We start from the raw sequence: 19,727 nt of genomic DNA, 5'->3' as shown, positions 1-19,727 counted from the left end.
GCTGAGATCATGCCACTGCACTCCAGCCTCGGTGACAAAGCGACACTCCGTCTCAAAAAAAAAAAAAGAAAATTTCTGTCAAGGCAAAAAGAGTAATTGACTAGATTTTTTAAAACTAAAACATTCAGGAGTCAGGAGTCAAAATTACTGACACGAATGCTCTCATCTTCATATAGCTAGCACAGGCAATTTAGTTTTTTAATATTACTATCAAGAATACTCCTCAACATTAATCTTTAAAAAATTACTATTGGCCAGGCATGCCGGTAACCCTAGTACTTTGGGAGGCCAAGGCGGGAAGATAACTTGGGCTCAAGAGTGTGAGACCAGCCTGGGCAACATAGGGAGACCTCGTGTCAACAAAAAATAAAAACAATTAGCCCGGTGTAGTACTCATACCTGTGGTCCTAGCTACTCAGGAGGCTGAGGCAGGAGAACTGCTTGAGCCCAGGAGGTAGAGGATGCAGTGAGCCGTGACTGTACCACTGCACTCCAGCCTGGGTGACAGAGCAAGACACTGTCTCAAAAAACAAAAACCACCCCCACTAACAAAAAAAAATCAGTATTTCCAATATATAGTCAAAGGCCACCACTAAGACTTATCCCACATTCACATGACTTGAATCTGCTGCCCCACTCATTGTTATTCGAACATTCTGGAACTGGTTTTTGTATCACTTTTCCCCTTACACATTTTAGTAGCCCACCTAGAGTGCAGATACACTCCACGATGCTGGGGAAGGGCTCACTATGCCCATGTACTGGGGGCCTGTTTATCTGACTGACCCGATGCCAGGAGCATGCAGAGGCTGAACTGCGAAACACAAAGACCAATGAAAGTCAGGCTTCACATTGGCAGTTAAGTAACTGGTGGAATGAACTCTAGAATTCAGTTCTGATTAATTACAGTTAGTATTCTCTCTTCAACAGTTGTTACATTCTGTGGCTAAATTATTCCACATAAAATCTCCTTTAGTGAAAAATGGCACTAAAAGTTACTTCAGTATATCGGCTTTAAACATTGGAGCCTCTTCCTCAAGAACAGTTGTTGATATTATTTAATAAAATACAAAATAATTTGAGAATAAAGACTATGCTTTCAGGGATCATTTCTATACTTCGTTACTAGGGAAGTTTCTCGGAACATGTAGAGTGCTGGGAAAAAAAAATTCAAGAATAAAGTCTGGGCAACTCACAATAAAGTGGAAGGAAATATTATATGGGTGGTCGCTATAAACATTTCAGAAATCCAATTGCAGTATTATAACTTATGAAAAGAGAAACTACCACATGTAAAAACACAGAAAAGAAAAGTTTTGGAAAACGTAGACTTTTAATACTTGCTTTTATCACCAGGTTAAGCCATGCAGTTACAAAGTAGTTAGAAATTTCTCAAGGGTGTTACAGTTAAAAGAAAAAAGAAACCTCATTCTTACACATAATATTATTTAGCACTTCATGGGGACACTACTGTTCAAAAGGCCCTGGCCAAATAACTCCCAAACGAAACACTCAACCCAAGGTTGTTTTCAGCCCACTGTTAGCGACGCTGGGTGCAGAATGGAAAACCTCTAAAAGGAGAGGACACAAAGTCAGGTGAGTAGGGGCCATCGGCAATGCTCAGAGCCAGCCAGACTCCAAACAGGGAGCTCAAGTGGTTTTTTTTCTTGGACACTCTACCTGAATTACTGTTTAATTAGTCAACCATAGATCTTCAAAAGAGAACAATTAGTAACATGATAAAAAGGTTACTGCATTCTTTGGACTATGTGTCAATTACAGTTAGCAAATTCTGACAATTGTAACAAAAATAGCCTCCACCATTTTGCAGGTATGAAGAAAACTTAATTATCCACAAGGCTTTTAATGTTTGCTGGACAACAATACATTACTGATAAGCTATAAATGACACTGTTTTATGATACTAGTTTTTTTCATTTATTATTTTTATAGGCATTCACTGTTTGAGTCAAGGTTAGGCTTGTTAAGTGATTAAAGACAATTTTATTACAGCAGCATGTACTTATTTTATTCTAAAAGAATAGAATTCATAAACAGAAACAGCTTTTATATTTGTTTGCAACCTGCAAAATTGAGTTATTTTGCTGATATAAAATACTAAGAACTCACTTGAGGATCATGCCACCTTCTCAAAAGGCCACACACCTACTTCTTAAATGTGCTAAAGTTACAGCGTGTCCCAGACTCGTCCAGAGCAAAATAAGCAAGCAACTGACTGCTCTTGCCTGTCCCTTCCCCAGCAATAGCACTGATTGTGTTGGGAAAAGCCACAGAGCAAGGCTGCACAGCCAGATGGAGGAGACTTTTTATTTAAAGGCAAAAATACCCAAATGGCTCTCTGGTGTAGGTGATTTCTACTTTCACACTTGTACATGATCCCCTAACCTTAATTTCTTTCTCCTTCAGGGGCTGATTTGGATTGAGTTGTTGAGAATGGTATCCATTATTACTGAGTCAGGAGAGAAAGGGATTTCTGTGGTTACATGTAAACTTGTGATAGGTCAGTAGAAGTTACAGGTGAAGAGGGTAGTGAGGAAGTCAGCCACGATCCATCTATGTGAAGGTCACACCAGCTTCATTGTACACTTTGAAGACTTTCTCAATGGCATTGACATAGGCAGCTGTTCTCAGGTCCGATCCCAGGTTATACTTCATGGCTGTGCGCATAATTTGCTGAAAAGAAAGAGAAAATGCAGTGAAGATAATCCTGACTCAAGGGACCAGGCCAAAAACACACAAGGCCCAGACAGGCCTGGTCCAAGTTACCTTCTCAGTGTTTCAAGGCAGGACTTGGGCAGCCAAAGACAAACTACTGTAGCAGCAGAACCTCTAGGCAGGAGGGCCTAATTCTCTGGACTTAACAATGGGGTGGCTGGGTGCAGTTGCTCACGCCTGTAATCCCAGCACTTTGGGAGGCTGAGGTGGGCAGACCACTTGAAGTCAGGAGTTCAAGACCAGACTCACCAACATGGTGAAACCACATCTCTACTAAAAATATAAAAATTAGGCCGGGCATGGTGGCTCGCACCTGTAATCCCAGCTCTTTGGGAGGCCAAGGCTGGCGGATCACTTGAGGTCAGGAGTTCAAGACCAGCCTGACCAACATGGTGAAACCACATCTCTACTAAAAATACAAAAAAATTAGCCAGGCATTGGGGTGGATGCCTGTAATCCCAGCTACTCTGGAGGCTGTGGCAGGAGAATTGCTTGAACCCAAGAGGCGGCAGTTGCAGTGAGCCGAGATCACACCATCGCACCACTCCAGGTGGGCGACAGAGCGAGACTCCATCTCAAAAAACAAAACAAAACAAAAACAAAAATTAGTTGGGCGTGTTGGCTCACACCGGTAATCCCAGTTACTTGGGAGGCTGAGGGACAAGAATTGCTCGAACTCGGGAGGCGGAGGTTACAGTGAGCTGAAATTGCGCCACTGCACTCTAGCCTGGGCAACAGGGCAAGACTCCGTCTCAAAAAAACAAAAAAAGAAGAGGATGAAGAAAATGTTCTAGAATTCTATAGTGGTGATGGCTAGTATATATAATAAAGGATGCCAAATTGTATACTTTAAAAAGATGAATTTATACCACATAAACCCTATCTCAATCAAAAATTAACAAGAAAAACAATAGCACTAAGCACCACCTTCATCATCAATATCTGCTTATGCTATTTCATCATAAATCCAAGCAGACAGAATCTGAACCCAAGAAGAAATTAGGAAAATGGGACTCAAACTGTGGTTGAGGCCTTAAAGTAGGGATCAAGCAGTCAAAGTGACTTTTGCTTATACCAAATTCTACAGTAAGGTAGCCTCCTGTAGCTGTAACATAGTGGTGCACTGAGCTACAACCCAATTTGGCTAACTACTCGATATTGGGCTAGCTGCCAACATCATTACCTCCTAAATCAGCCTTATTATTTCTTTCCAAAGCCTCATAAACGTATTTGAAGACTCTAAAAAAATTGCTCATCATCTGAGACTCAAAAAGCATGTGTTTTGCTACACACAAATGAGGAGCATTGAACAGACTGCTATTTTCTATTTTTTGAGAGGGAGTCTTGCTCTGCTGCCCAGGCTGGAGTGCAGTGGCGCGATCTCGGCTTACTGCATGCTCCGCCTCCCAGGTTCAAGCAATTCTCCTGCCTCAGCCTCCCGAGTAGGTGGGACCACAGGCGCCTGCCACCACACCTGGCTAATTTTTTGTATTTTTAGTAGAAACGAGGTTTTACCGTGTTAGCCAGTATGGTCTCGATCTCCTGACCTTGAGATCCGCCCGCCTCAGCCTCCCAAAGTTCTGGGATCACAGGTGTCAGCCACCGTGCCCGGCCCGGATTGCCATTTTCTATCAGCACACACAGTCTGGTGGCTGAGATAACACGGCTGAGTTGCACTTCATGTGACTGGCAGGAAGGCAAACAGCATCTGCACACATACCCTGGTAGAATGCTCCATTGTGTATGACTCAGGGCCTCCACCATCAAGTCAGCTTCTCTCTTTCCTAATTTCTTTCTTGGAATGCTTTCTAAAAAATTAAGGACAATTAACTCACTACCACTCTTAAGGTGACATACAGAGCCACAAAACACATATGCCCAATAACAACTTAAAATGGGTCACTGATGTAGTTTGGACACTTATTGATTACATACTCTTCCAGGTACTAGGGGACCCTACAGAAGAAAATCAAAATTCTGCTCTCACAGATTTTATATTCTAGTGGGAAGAGAGTTGTATATACATAGTCTTAAAACCACGAGGTTAAGTGGATCACTGAAGTTTTCAATCTAGATAGAGAAGTTGTTTAGGGACTCAGGCCTTCCAATGTTAGGAGAGTGGAGAGTTGAAGAGTTACCAGCAAGAGGCAATAGAGAAGAAATGTTCAGTGAGGTAGGAAGAAAACCAGGAGAAGGTGGTATCCTGGAAGCTAAGAGAAGAAATTGTTTCAAGGTGGGAGTGTCATTTGTGACAAGAACTGCTGACAGGTAAGCAAGATAAGGACTGAAAATAGCTATTGGATTTGGCAATGCTGGTGTCACTGGCTGTCTTGACAAGAATAGCCTTGGTGGAGTAGGTTCAAGTAAAGAAGAATCGGAGGCTGAGTATATACAACTCTTCCAAGGAGGTCTGCTGTACAGGAAACAAATGGCAGTACTGGGAAGGGAAGTGGGATTAAGATTTATACATTTTTTAAAACAGCATTTGGTAAGCTGAGGGGAATGACTCAGAGGAGGGAAAACTGCTGATGTAGGAGAGAGCGCAAGCCCTTTCAATGCACTACTAGCCACTCGGGATGGATGTTCTGTATGAAACAGTGGCACACAGGAGACTTTCAGAGACAGCCACAGAACTGCAGTGACACTTAAGCAGGGAGGGGATGTGTGTATTCCAGATAGAAGGACCAGAACAAAGACATCACTCTAGGAAAAAGGAAAGTTTACTGAGGGGAACAGTTAGTACCTAGAATGGCTAGAGCATTTTTTCTTTCTTTTAAACAAAACCTTTAACTTTTTCCCATGTTGCAATATAGTCTCAGAACTATTTTCCATTACTGAATATTTCATAAGATACAACTTAGTCATTACAATATATTCTTAAACTATGACTGAATATTTCCTAAGAAGATGTATTATAAGATATAACTCAGCCATTTTCCTGCCCCTGGACTTTAAATGAAACCAAATTTAAAAACTATCTACACATAGATTCTTTTTTTTTTTCAGATGGAGTTTCATTCTTATTGCCCAGGCTGGAGTGCAACGGGACGATCTTGGCTCACTGCAACCTCCGCCTCCTGGGTTCAAGCAATTCTCCTGCCTCAGTCTCCCAAGCAGCTGGGACTACATGTGCCACTATTCCCAGCTAGTTTTGTATTTTTAGTAGAGACGGAGTTTCGCCATGTTGGCCAGGCTGGTCTCAAACTCCTGACCTCAGGTGATCCACCTGGCCTTGGTCTCCCAAAATGCTGGGATTAGAGGCATGAGCCACCGCATCTGGCCTACACATAGTTTCAATAGCATCATCGTGCATGGAGTGGTTCCTACTCTTTTGAATTATTTTCTTAGGATAAATTCCCAGAGGGGAGATTATCATAGCACCAAAGGGCAGGAACACTTTAATAACTTCACATTTTCCAAAGAGCTGCACCAATCTGCACTGTCACTACAATATAGGTACAACTATTTCACCATATACATGGTGAACATAAGATCCATTCATTGTTTTTGTTAATACATTTAAAAAAACCCTTTTTAAATTTGTATTTCTCTAACAATGAGGATAAACGTTTTCCCCAAGTTTATGTGCTATGGACTTTTGTTTTTCATGTCTTCCATCATTTACTGGTAAAGAAGTTTTCCGGCCGGGCGCGGTGGCTCAAGCCTGTAATCCCAGCACTTTGGGAGGCCGAGACGGGTGGATCACGAGGTCAGGAGATCGAGACCATCCTGGCTAACCCGGTGAAACCCCGTCTCTAGTAAAAAATACAAAAAAATAGCCGGGCGAGGTGGCGGGTGCCTGTAGTCCCAGCTACTTGGGAGGCTGAGGCAGGAGAATGGCGTAAACCCGGGAGGCGGAGCTTGCAGTGAGCCGAGATCCGGCCACTGCACTCCAGTCTCGGCGACAGAGCAAGACTCCGTCTCAAAAAAAAAAAAAAAAAAAAAAAAAAGAAGTTTTCCTTCCTCCATCCCTCCCTCCCTTTTTCCTCCCTCCCTCCTTTCTTTTCTTTTTGTGGAGGAGGAGTGCGGAGTCTCTCTCTGTGGCCCAGGCTAGAGCGCAGTGACACAGTCTTGGCTAACTGCAACCTCTACCTCCCAAGTTCAAGTGATTCTCCTGCCTCAGCCTCCCGAGTAGCTGAGACTACAGGTGAGTGCCAACACACCCGGCTAATTTTTATATTTTTAGTAGAGACGGGGTTTCACCATGTTGGCCAGGATGCTCTCTATCTCTTGGCTTTGTGATCTGCCAGCCTTGGCCTCCCAAAGTGCTGGGATTACAGGTGTGTGCCACCGAGCCTGGCCTCTTGCTTTCTTTCTATAGAGATGGGGACTCGCTATGTTCCCCAGGTTGGTCTCAAACTCTTGGACTCCCATATAGTTCAATCTAATGCTTACTTTTCAATTCTTCCTATTTCTCTGAAGCTTAAAATAATTAAAGTACATAATAATCCTTCACTGTTAAAACATGTGTGTGAAAAATACCAAATTTATTTATTTTAAATTTGTCAGTAGTCATTAGGATTCTTACTCCAGTTTTAGAATGCAATGAAAAGGGAAGGTAAAAAACACACATGTCACACACTTACTGTCAAGCTAATTACAAAGACTATGCCATAAATGAAATCCATCTAACCAGCTCTGCCTGAACAAAAGAGCAGGGAGCATGTGTAAAGTACAACTGTGGGGTGAGCACACTCACCGATATCCTGTCTTGGAACTCTGCTGTGGGTACAATGGGAATAGTTCCACCATGCTTTCCAAATTTTCTTTCTAAACTCTCTTGAACAGACACTATGGGAAAAAAAAAAAAGGGAGAGAGAGATCAAGATATTGCTAACAGAAAAGAAAAATGAAGTAGAATCAAAAGTAGTCCCAAACAATAACTGTAACCCAAAAACGTACAGAGAGTTCTAATGACATAAAAGCGTTAATCACTTAAAACTCAGTCAAGAAGGGCCGGGCGCGGTGGCTGACGCCTGTAATCCCAGCACTTTGGGAGGCTGAGGCAGGTGGATCACTTGAGGTCAGGAGTTTGAGACCAGCCTGACCAACATGGTGAAATGCTGCCTCTACTAAAAACACAAAATTCGCTGGGCATGGTGATGCCTGCCTGTAATCCCAGCTACTTGGGAGGCTGAGGCAGGAGAATCACTTGAACCAGGGAGGCAGAGGTTGTAGCGAGCTGAGATTGTGTCATTGCACTCTAGCCTGGACAACAAGAATGAAACTCTGTCTCAAAAAAAAAAAAACTCAGTCAAGAAGGAATAAAACACATTATTGTCAATTTCCTATATAAATGTGGATTTAGGTCACTGCTCTGTTTCCATAACACCCATTACCAGGGTTTTTCCTTGGCTCTATTAAAAAGAAAATGCTGGGGGAAAAAGAAAAGGAAACAGATGGAACACTTTACCCAGATTCTCACAGTGGGCTGAGTAGAGAAGCTCAGTAGGAGGTCTTGGTCTTATTTCAGCTTGATGAGAAATTCTACTCTTAACTGTAGAGCTTACTCTAGTCAAAGAAAAACAAGTATTCTCATCAGGAGTCTCAAAAACAATTCTTGACACTAGACAGGCCTTTACTAAGAGCAACCAGAGACAGAAATGAGTATTAGCAGTGGGGTTTTAAAATCACACTTAAATAAATATTATTGGCTGGGCGTGGTGGCTCATGCCTGTAATCCCAGCACTTTGGGAGGCTGAGGCAGGTGGATCACAAGGTCAGGAGATCAAGACAATCCTGACCAACATGGTGAAACCCCATCTCTACTAAAAATACAAAAATTAGCCGGGTATGGCAGCATATGCCTATAGTCCTAGCTACTTGGGAAGCTGAGGCAGGAGAATTGCTTGAACCTGGGAGGCAGAGGCTGCAGTAAGCTGAGTTCGCACCACTGCACTCCAGCCTGGACGACAGAGTGAGACTCTGTCTCAAAAAAGGGAAAAAAAATTAATTTGTAGATTATATTCTGCAAACATTACATCACAGAATAAAAATCTGGATATAAGTATATGGGACAGTTAATATCCAGAAAGACATTGTGCATTTTTGGTCTAGGTTTCATGAGACAAAATATTAGTTTCTTTTCTGAGACTCAATTCTTTCCCAAAGGGATAAGTTCTCTTAAGTGGACCTTTTTACAGTCTTTTAGCTGGCTCAGAAGATGGGTTTTGGTGAACAAGATTATCGACACTCACTGAGCAAGTGGTAGTTAGAATCCCTTTCATATTTGAAGGTCAAACGGCCATAGCTGACATGATTTAGATTCTTCAGCCACTCAAAGTAAGATACTGTCACTCCTCCAGCATTCAGGTAGAGATCCTAGACACAAAAATAAGACACCAAAGAAATCAGAAGACGATGGTTTTAGTAAAAGCTTAAAATGAACCTAAGACCTTAATTTCAATACCAAGGTAGACTGAACTTTAAATATCACAAATATATTTTAGCTAGTATCAGGAATTTCACACTTAATTTAACACTCCTCCCCACCCTGCCAAATTCCATCTAACGCTTTTTCTATTTAGGGAAAAAAAAATCATTGTTTGGCTTATTAATCAATGAATGTTAATAATCTTTGGTTACAGCCTCTTCTCTACCAGAAGTTCTCAGACTAAATGGCTTGCCCACCAACCAATTGGATTGGACCGTCCACAGGGCCTCTCAGAAGACAGGATTCTTTCTCCTATTACCTAAGGGTAGCCCATTTCAGTTACGTTAAATGTCTCAAGTGCTTTCAGCAAAGGGGGTTCTTTAAAATGCATCCCAAGCCCACACTAATTTCTAATAACTTTTTGGTGTAGACTCATGCTTACCTGCTAAAAAACCTGAGCATGTGTGCCTCATATTAGTTTTCTGAGTAAAGCCGGAAGGGGCACTTGAAATGCATAAGGTTAGGAATCATACAGAAAATCTTAGAACTTAAGTTAGAATAGTGTTTCTAACACAGCACACATTTCTATAACCAGACTCTTAGAAGGTTAAAGACATTCAGTAAAGACCGTGAAATTGGAATAAATGTTTAGATCATGGTGAAAAGTGACAGGCTTAGTATTAACCATGCTTCTACTATATTTTCTCAAAAGTGAAATAAAGATGAATTCACTAGAGCTTAGGAGACTAATAATTCCTCTCTTCCTCCAAATTCCTTGCAAAAGACAATTACTAAATACATATAAAGCCTAATAAATATAGATGACCCACTGGAATAACCATGTTTCTCTCCAGGAAGATCTTGTCTGCTTCTGGAGTTGTTGGCCCATTGGCACCTTCAGCAATAATCTGCAAGAGTCAGGAACATAGAAAAATGCCAACAACACTGTCAAATCCCCTCCACTGAGGGCAAGAGATATGCATAAATGAACATGTGTTCATATGTGGGGAGAAGCAGTTTCAGTTAAAATTAAATTAATAGAAGTTATTTTGCTCTGCAAAGTGTATAAAACTACCTTTTACTTTTCTATTTATCTAGGTTTTTTTTTTTTTACAGGAGTGTCAGGCAGATGCGTTTTTTTTGCTAATCGTTGCACAACTCTGTGCAGGAAGCTAAAAGCCATTAAATTATTTACTTTAAATGGGAGAACTGTATGGTATGTACAATATATGCCAATGAAGCTGCTAAAAAGAAAGAGAAAACTCAATCAGATTCTTCTATGACCCCCCGACGTCATTCACATTGAAAATGTTGGTTCCAGGCCGGGCGCGGTGGCTCAAGCCTGTAATCCCAGCACTCTGGGAGGCTGAGACGGGCGGATCACAAGGTCAGGAGATCGAGACCATCCTGGCTAACCCGCTGAAACCCCGTCTCTACTAAAAAATACAAAAAATAGCTGGGCGAGGTGACGGGCGCCTGTAGTCCCAGCTACTGGGGAGGCTGAGGCAGGAGAATGGCGTGAACCCGGGAGGTGGAGCTTGCAGTGAGCTGAGATCCGGCCACTGCACTCCAGCCTGGGCGACAGAACAAGACTCCGTCTCAAAAAAAAAAAAAAAAAAAAGAAAATGTTGGTTCCAGTTTCTATAATGTTGTCACCTTGGCTTTGACTCTGGATGAGTTGGATTTGGTCAACTGCTTCTCACTGGCAGCTGGGATCAGTATGTCACAGTCGGCCTCCAAGATGCTTCCTTCATAGGGCTTTGCCTTGGGGAAGCCCAGAATGGACCCATGTTGCTGCCATTGATTGAAAATCACAATTAATAGCTGTACCAGAGTTTAAATGTTTATATTTAGTGTCTATGCCATAAAAATGTATTAATACCAATTTGAAGTCTTCCAGTTCCTTTGGGTCAATACCATCTGGATTCCATATACTCTCATTAGACTCACCAACAGCAATACATTTAGCACCAAAACAATGTAAATATCTCATAGAGTGTAGGCCCACATTACCAAATCCCTGTGAAGAACAATTATCCATGACACAAAAATTAAAGTCCTGGTATAGACAGCAAGAGTCATATTTTGACCAATGTAAATCCACACTCAGTTCATTTAGAAGCAATTCTCAAAATTCTTTTGCCAAAAGAAACAATGTACTAACTGGTTTCTCTTCAATAATAAAATTCTCTGTTTAAGAATGTGATGATTGGGCATGGTGGCTCACACTTGTAATTCCAGCACTTTAGGAGGCTGACGCAGGTGAACCACTTGAGATCAGGCGTTCGAGACCAGCCACAGCCAACACAGTGAAACCCCGTCTCTATTAAAAAATACAAAAAACTAGCCGGGCGTGGTGGCTGGCGCCTGTAGTCCCAGCTACTCGGGAGGCTGAGGCAGGAGAATGGCGTAAACCCGGGAGGCGGAGCTTGCAGTGAGCCGAGATCCGGCCACTGCACTCCAGCCTGGGCGGCAGAGCCAGACTCCGTCTCAAAAAAAAAAAAAAAAAAAAATACAAAAATTAGTCAGGTGTGATGTCCAGCCCAGGCTGGAGTGCAATGGCACAATTTCGGCTCACTGTAGCCTCTGTCTCCCGGGTTCAAGTGATTCTCTTGCCTTAGCCTCCCAAGTAGCTGGGATTACAGGCGCCACCATCATGCCTAGCTAATTTTTCTATTTTTAGTAGAGATGGCATTTTACCATGTTGGCCAGGCTGGTCTCGAACGCCTGGCCTCAAGTGATCCACTCGCCTTGGCCTCCCAAAATGCTGGGATTACAGGCATGAGCCACCATGCCCAGCTACAACTTCTGTTGTAAAATTATTTCAACTTAATTAAGATTCTCCTAAGTAAAATACATGTTAACACATCAAACAAATTTGGGTCAATGTGTAAACCTTTCTATATACTTACAAAACTTAGAGAGTTATGTTAAGAGACTTGCCCTTCTAGATACAATTTCAAGTTTGAATACTGACCAATATTTTGGTTGAATTTGGTGATAGTTCGTAATAGTTTCACATCTACTTGAGAGATACTTAAATCAGTTCTAGTTACATGAATCATAGCAAGGTTCAAAAAACAAAAGATCCATTACTATGGAAACCACCATTCTAAATTTAAGAGATGCGAGATAACTGAATTTTAAAATTACAATTCTAAAAACATTAAAAACTATACTTAATGTCTATCACTTATTAAAGAAACTTTTTTTTTTTTTTACCTTAACAACAAATATTTTATCTCCAAACCCTGGTGTCATTCCTAAAATGCTCATGTAAGAAGCTTCATTGATGAAGTTTTCAATCCCATGGAAGACGCCACAGCCAGTAGCAGAGATGCGTCCATCGATTCCCCCTTGGCTGATGGGTTTACCAGTAACACAGGCGTGTCCATTAATATCCTCTAAGAGGGAGTAATTGAAAGAATGAAATGTCAAGTCCAATTTCTCTGTTGAACAAATATAATGAATTAAAGTCAAAGCACATTCTCATTTAATGCTAATTAGGAGTGTGTATGAATGTATTAAAGGTACACTTTAACCATTAGGGACAACACTCACTTTTTCAGAAAAAAGACTATATTTTCTTTTTTTTTTTTTTTTCGAGACAGAGTTTCACTCTTGTTGCCCAGGCTGGAGTGCAATGGCGTGATCTTGGCTCACCGCAACCTCTGCCTCCCAGGTTCAAGCAATTCTTCTGCTTCAGCCTCCCGAGTAGCTGGGATTGCAGGCACGTGCCACCACGCCCGGCTAATTTTGCAGTTTTAGTAGAGACAGGGTTTCTCCATGTTGCTCAGGCTGGTCTCGAACTCCCAACCTCAGGTGATCCACCCACCTCGGCCTCCCAAAGTGCTGGGATTACAGGCATGAGGCACCATGCTCGGCAAAGTAGACTATATTTTCTGACGGAAAAAACAGTGTAGGGATTGAACATCAAGTAAGTACAAATAACATCACAAAAGTAGAGCTAGTTCAGCCTAAAGCTATCATTCCTTCAACAAGTATTTAAGCTCTACTAAATCAAGGCACATACACATCCCATTCACGAGTGTCTTAAAATCTACTATAAGACTCGAGCATGTCACCAAAACAGAGCTTGAGACAGGAAGAGGCTTTACAATTTTCTTGGATGGGAAGACTCACCGTTGTCTTCTGCCACTATTTAAAAAGGAAGTTTTTAATATAACTTGATACTTAATATAACATGATATCCAAGTTCATCTAAGAGTAGACTAACGAGCCGGGCGCGGTGGCTCAAGCCTGTAATCCCAGCACTTTGGGAGGCCAAGACGGGCGGATCACAAGGTCAGGAGATCGAGACCATCCTGGCCAACATGGTGAAACCCCGTCTCTACTAAAAATACAAAAAACTAGCCGGGCGAGGTGGCGGGCGCCTGTAGTCCCAGCTACTCGGGAGGCTGAGGCAGGAGAATGGCGTAAACCCGGGAGGCGGAGCTTGCAGTGAGCTGAGATCCGGCCACTGCACTCCAGCCTGGGCGACAGAGCGAGACTTCGTCTCAAAAAAAAAAAAAAAAAAAAAAAAAAAAAAGAGTAGACTAACGAAAGTATTTAATGAAATATTTTTAAAAAGGTATGTGTGGGTGAGAGTCCTGTGCTTCTGTGTGAGTAGAGTATCTTCGGTAGCAGTGGTTAGCTCTGCAAAGTGGAGATGGGGTTAGCAGTCTTCACCACCCATCTTTCTGTCCTTTTTCAACTGAAGATGTGCATATATTCTTGTTCAGAAACAGGTGTAATTAAAAAAAAGAAGAATAGGGCTCAGGAGGGTTTCCCTTCGAAGGCATCAAATATACTATAAACTGGCCACCGGAACACTGCAGAGTAAACTCACCAGTGGAGCAGGAGAAACTACAGTCTTATTTTATACAGGCAATCAATACAAAATGAAAATCCATATAAAATTTTAAGTCAGTGGCAAAAGTATGAAATAGTCAATAAACTTGTTGAAGCAATTTGCTATCCATGTAAACAAAATAAAATGCCTTACTTCACACCAAACCCCTAACTCCCAACATATCCCTAACGTTCCAGCTGGCTGAATTAAAAAGTGATCTGTTCTTTATCTGTATTGTTTAAATATTTTTACACAGAGAACTTAGAATTATATTATTTGTATAATTACCAACAAAAAGCATGAAAGAAAGGAAGGAAAACGCAATCTAGTAAAGTGATTTATAAAATTAGTTTTCCCACAATTTGCTTTCATGAGTAATTAACACTTATGAATACAGAAATGGAAACTGAGTGCCAAATGCTTTTCAACAGTGAGAATGCAAATACTGGCGCTGAAGGAAATACTGTCTGGGGTCAGGCCTGGCGCCAACTGCCAGGCTCCCCCAGCATATGTAATGGTCCTGAAAGCCCAGAGAAGAATACAATCTCCCACCAACACTGCACTTCTAGGTGGGGCTAGGAGAAAAAGGGCGGCACGTTCCAGTTCACATTTAGAAATGAGTAACAAAAACAATTGCGTCCTTCCCGTAGGCCTTGATTTTAGATTGCTTATCACTTAAAGAAGAAAAATTGCGTACCAGTATAGTTCAAGGGGGCCGTGCTTCACAAGACTTTCTCTTGCTGTTAGCACTGAGAATGAGCTACAAACAACATAATGTCCACTGCTTTGCACTACTCAATGTAGTGTCTTGCTTAAACAGAACAAGAGACCGGCTGGGCGCGGTGACTCACGCTTGTAATCCCAGCGCTTTGGAAGGTCGAGAAGGGTGGATCACCTGAGACCAGCCTGGCCAACATGGTGAAATCCCAACTCTACTAAAAATACAAAAAAATTAGCCGGGCTAATGACAGGCGCCTGTAATCCCAGCTACTTGGGAGCCTGAGGCAGGAGAATCTCTTGAACCCGGGAGGCAGAGGTTGTGGTGAGCCGAAATAGCGCCACTGCAGTCCAGCCTGGGTGATCCAGTGAGACTCCGTCTCAAAAAAAAAAAAAGAACAGGAGACCACACTCAGAGCTCAATGCTAAATGAGTCTCCTTCTGGCTTTTTGCACGGCACCAAGTAACCCGAGCCAGGTCGCACAGCTGCCCTACCCTTCAGCGAGGACTCGGGCGAGCTCGGTGTACGCAACTAGGGAGTGCTACCGCGGGAGTTGAGACAGCGGATTCCGAGAGCAGGGTGTGGCGGAATCAGCAGGGACGCGGTCGCGGCGCAACGCACTGCGCAGACGGCGCCGGCGCCCGCACTCAGCTGTTGGGGGGGTCTTTCCTCCAGCTCTCCCCTGAACGTCCTCCAGGCGCCGGTCTCTTTTCTCTTCTTGTTTCCCTCCACCGAGTCGGCGCCACTGTGAATTTCCGTTTCCGGCGGTGTCCAAGCGGACCTGCGAAGTCGTAGTCGTGAGCAGGTTCGGTGGTGCGGCGGACCGGGATAGGCGGCGGTGGGCTGGGGTAGGCGGCGATGGGGTCCCTGGCTCTGGGGCAGGCGGCGGTGGGGTCCCTGGCCCTGGGGCACTGGGAAGATCGCGAGTCCTGCGCTTGGGAAGGTCCTCCCCCGGTCCTCCGGCTCATCTTTGCTCCGGAGGAGCAGCATATTTAGCATCTGCTGGAGGTGTGCCCCGGGGGTCGTTGGGAGAGTGACGGGATGAATCCCTGCAGAGAGCCCGGACTGGGAGGGAAGATGTCCTGGAGACGTCGTTTCCTGGCGACGTGGTGCCGGTAGGCGACTTAGACCTGAGCCGAATCTATTGACCGCAAATTGTGCTTTTCCCACCAAGAGCAAAAGGGAGAGAAATATTAGTACAAGTTCGGAACTAAAATAGAGAAGCAACATGATCTCTGAAATCACACAGCTATTCAGTTTCAAAGCGTTCCTAGTTCCCAGCCCTCCTAACTCCTGGCCGGTGTTCCTTGACAATATGGTGATGTATAAAGACTTTCTATTTCCGCTCGTGTGTGTGTCTGTGGGAAGTCTCTGACTCACCTCTATGCTCCAGTAGCACCCTGTGCAGCCTTGCAATGTAGCCCTCATTGCATGGCACGGAAGACACTAGTTTGGATTTTCTCTGCCAGTCAGATCATAGCTATATCCATTTACTGGCCCAGTGGCTAGCACATCAGAGACACAAACGTTTATTAAATGAATTAATACAGGACCTTAATTGAATGAAATGGCACTCTGCTCCGCCTTTTTTCAATCGAGCTGTCAGATTTTATGCAGCCCCATATCCTTAAAAAACTCACTAATTCAGTGATTACCAATTTATTGGCCACAGATTCCCTGGTACCTCAGAAATCACTGGAAGGGTCTCTGTAAGTCCATGGGGTCTCCAGGCATCATCTAGAACCAGTCATATCTCATACATACAGATACTACTATTTTTCTTTTTTTTTTTTTTTTGAGACAGAGTCTCGCTCTGTTGCCCAGGCTGGAGTGCAGTGGCCGGATCTCAGCTCACTGCAAGCTCCGCCTCCCGGGTTCACGCCATTCTCCTGCCTCAGCCTCCCGAGTAGCTGGGACTACAGGCGCCCGCCACCTCGCCCGGCTAGTTTTTTGTATTTTTTAGTAGAGACGGGGTTTCACCGTGTTAGCCAGGATGGTCTCGATCTCCTGATCTCGTGATCCGCCTGTCTCGGCCTCCCAAAGTGCTGGGATTACAGGCTTGAGCCACCGCGCCCGGCCCAGATACTACTATTTTTCAAATGTATGTAGATGAGCTGTAATTTAGGAGTTTTACAGAGTCGACAGGTACTAAAAGTAATACTGTGATCATATTGGAAGTTCAAAAAAAGGTTTTAAATTTTTTATTAAAATTTAAGTTTTAGTTTAAGTTAGGAAACCACTTCATTCGTCTGGTTGATATCTAGGTATGAGCTGTCCAGTATGGTAGCCACATGTGACTATTTAGAGTTAGAATGAAATTAATTAAAAATTCATTTTTTCAGTTTCTCTAAGTATGTTTTAAGTAACCACATGTAGCTGAAGGCTGAATAGCTGAAAAGTACAGATATAGAATATTTCCATCCTTGCAGAAATAGATACTGCTGATGTTGACACTTAAGATGAATAAAAAGTAACTTAACCATAAAATGTAACGTTAGCAGAGGTAACTCATCTAATTTATAGCATAACAGAGAGAAATGAAATTGGGGATGGTTAAGCAGTTCCTACCCTTGTTCAGTGAACAAATACATCTCTTCATAAAGAAATAAATGAAATTTAATGTTTTCCCCTGTGTATTGACTGGATTGTAAAATGCTTCTCCCACCTCCTTACCCCAACCTTCTTCCTTGTAGGTTACAGTTACTTGTTATTGGTAAGTAGCCACTATGGAAACTAAGGACCAGGGAAACACAGAAAGAAAAACAATGGACCCAAAGCTGCAAAGAAAAAGAAGCGGCATCTGCAGGATCTCCAGCTAGGAGACGAAGAAGATGCCTGGAAGAGAAATCCCAAAGCTTTTGCAGTTCAGTCTGCTGTGCGGATGGCTCGATCCTTTCACAGGTATGTTTAGCTATAGCCTGATGGTTCTTCCATTCATTCTTTTTAAATAGTAGGAGCCTCTCACCGGTGACATTTGGAGTCACAAGTCTAGTCCAGCTCCAAAGGACATGCAGATGCGTGGTGTGTGGCTTTTACTAAAACATGAGAAGCCTTCCCATAGAAGCTGCCTTGCCTCCAGCATCTGTACACTGGTTGGTGTTTCTTGCCCAAGATACAAGAATTTATAGAATTTGTTTCTTCTAAACTTTAAACTGTTTCTACAGTGATGATAAGTGTGCTTTTTCCCTCCAACTTTTACAAAGTTGTAATATAAAATACAAAAATTACAATATGTAATACTAACATAGCTTTATTTAGTGAGTCCTTGTGATATTCTTAGCAGTGGATTTTAAATATTATTCAACTAAATCCTTCCAGCAGCCTTACCAGAGTAGGAATCATTCCTGCCCTCATTTTATGGACAAGAAAACTGAGGTCAAGAAAACACGTTACCTCCAATCATATAACCAGTAAGTAGGAGAGCCAAATTTAACTCCAGAGCCTCTGCTCTTATCTGTTATGATGCACTGCCTCGGTATTTACCTTTTGGTTTTTAAAAAACGATTAAAATCACTCCTAAAACAGTCAGATTTAAGGAGTATTTAATTTTCATCTCTATATTATTGAAGTCATCTTGTTACATCTTTATTGAACAGTAATGATTTGGATGGGGGTCAAAAGTTAATAATTGACAAGTTAATTATATTTATATATTGTCTGTTGTGCTCTATAAAATATACTAAAGTACTCATATCTGTAAGTATACCAAAAAAAGTCTATTTATAAGGTTGATACCTTTTACTCTATTTTGAGAATGAGTTTACTTTTTTTTTTTTTCTTTGATGAATAGGACTCAGGATTTGAAGACAAAAAAGCATCATATTCCAGTGGTTGATCAAACTCCACTAGAGCCCCCACCAATAGTGGCAGTGGTGATAGGGCCTCCAAAGTTGGAAAGAGCACTTTGATATAATGCCTCATTTGGAACTTCACCCAGTAGAAGTTTACCGAGATCAGAAGCCCTGTGACGATCGTGTCAGGTAGAAGATGCTGCTGCAGACACAGAGTTGGCGTGACTGTTGTCATCTGAGGGACATGCGTGTGTTTGTTGTTTTCTTCAATGGGGCATGTTAAATATTGTCATATCATGTTATGTCTCTTATACTTTTACTAAGTTAGCTGTAACTTCAGAAAAGGGTACGTTCCCAGAGATAAGGATGTAATACGTATCTTATCCTGACTGCTCTATGGCTTTGCCAAGCATGTTCCTTGGAAGGGCCTAGCAGGCCTGGTACTGTGAACACATCATTTAACACGTATGTATTTACCACATAGCACATATCTCCTATGTGCCAGGTGCACATGCTTGCCCTTATGAAGCCACATGCTGGTAGAAGTGCATGTTTTCTCTTTTTCTTATGAGAATTTGCTTTGGGAGATGGTGACCTTTCCAAGTTTGAGGGAAGTAAAACAAACTTCCAGTGGTAGAATGGCAATGCACACTCTGAAATCTCTTGTTATTGCAGTAACATAGTTGGATTGAGACTTTTTTTTTTTTTTTTTTTTTTGAGACAGAGTCTTGCTCTGTCACCCAGGCTGGAGTGCAGTGGCTGGATCTCAGCTCACTGCAAGCTCCGCCTCCCAGGTTTACGCCGTTCTCCTGCCTCAGCCTCCCGAGTAGCTGGGACTACAGGCGCCCGCCACCTCGCCCGGCTAGTTTTTTTGTATTTTTTAGTAGAGACGGGGTTTCACCGTGTTAGCCGGGATCGTCTCTCGATCTCCTGGCCTCGTGATCCGCCCGTCTCGGCCTCCCAAAGTGCTGGGATTACAGGCTTGAGCCACCGCACCCGGCCGAGACTTTTTTTTATCTTTGGAGCATCCATACTTTCTTTTCCTTTTTTTTAGACAGAGTCTTACTCTGTGGCACAGGCTAGAATGCAGTGGTGTGATTACAGCTCACTGCAGCCTCAACCTCCCAGGCTCAAGCAATCCTCCTACCATAGCCTCCTGAGTAATGTATGCTACCACACCTGTCTAATTTTTCTTTTTTTTCCTATCTTTTTTGGTTTTGTACAGATGGGGTTTCCCCATGTGGCCCAGGCTTGTCT

The 19,727-nt window shown here is 42.7% G+C and overlaps 1 protein-coding gene and 1 pseudogene across 6 annotated transcripts in view; one reads left to right on the top strand and one right to left on the bottom strand.

The window, feature by feature from the left end:
* Positions 1–1,314: 1,314 nt before the first annotated feature.
* On the bottom strand, positions 1,315–15,746 carry LOC693843 (glutamate dehydrogenase 1, mitochondrial). Of its 5 annotated transcripts, XR_013398047.1 has the most exons (10): positions 14,659–15,746; positions 12,671–13,011; positions 12,332–12,513; positions 10,992–11,129; positions 10,766–10,903; positions 9,940–10,017; positions 8,934–9,057; positions 7,436–7,527; positions 4,457–4,544; positions 1,315–2,694 (listed from the first exon to the last, which is right to left on the bottom strand). XR_013398047.1 is itself a non-coding variant. In XM_077946419.1 (9 exons), exons 3-9 carry the CDS (start codon positions 12,383–12,385, stop codon positions 2,575–2,577), a joined length of 744 nt encoding a protein of 247 aa, XP_077802545.1. In that variant the 5' UTR covers positions 12,386–12,558; positions 12,671–13,011; positions 14,659–15,746; the 3' UTR covers positions 1,315–2,574. The 5 variants fall into 5 exon arrangements, 4 of the variants coding, with proteins under 4 accessions (XP_077802545.1, XP_077802544.1, XP_077802548.1 ...); XM_077946419.1 differs by lacking the exon at positions 4,457–4,544 and having other exon boundaries at positions 12,332–12,558; XM_077946418.1 differs by lacking the exon at positions 4,457–4,544.
* The window catches only part of LOC100423599 (ribosome biogenesis protein BMS1 homolog), an 18,619-nt pseudogene continuing 14,320 nt past the window's right edge, over positions 15,429–19,727 (top strand). The window contains exons 1-3 of the transcript XR_013398048.1: positions 15,429–15,484; positions 15,735–15,794; positions 17,373–17,580. The product of XR_013398048.1 is annotated as a ribosome biogenesis protein BMS1 homolog (transcript). The remainder of the gene's footprint in view (positions 15,485–15,734; positions 15,795–17,372; positions 17,581–19,727) is intronic.

The sequence above is a fragment of the Macaca mulatta genome, chromosome 9, assembly GCF_049350105.2.
Source record: "Macaca mulatta isolate MMU2019108-1 chromosome 9, T2T-MMU8v2.0, whole genome shotgun sequence".
NCBI lineage: Eukaryota > Metazoa > Chordata > Mammalia > Primates > Cercopithecidae > Macaca > Macaca mulatta.
The sequence above is the reverse complement of the archived record's forward strand: the minus strand, read 5'-3'. Positions and strand labels throughout refer to the sequence as shown.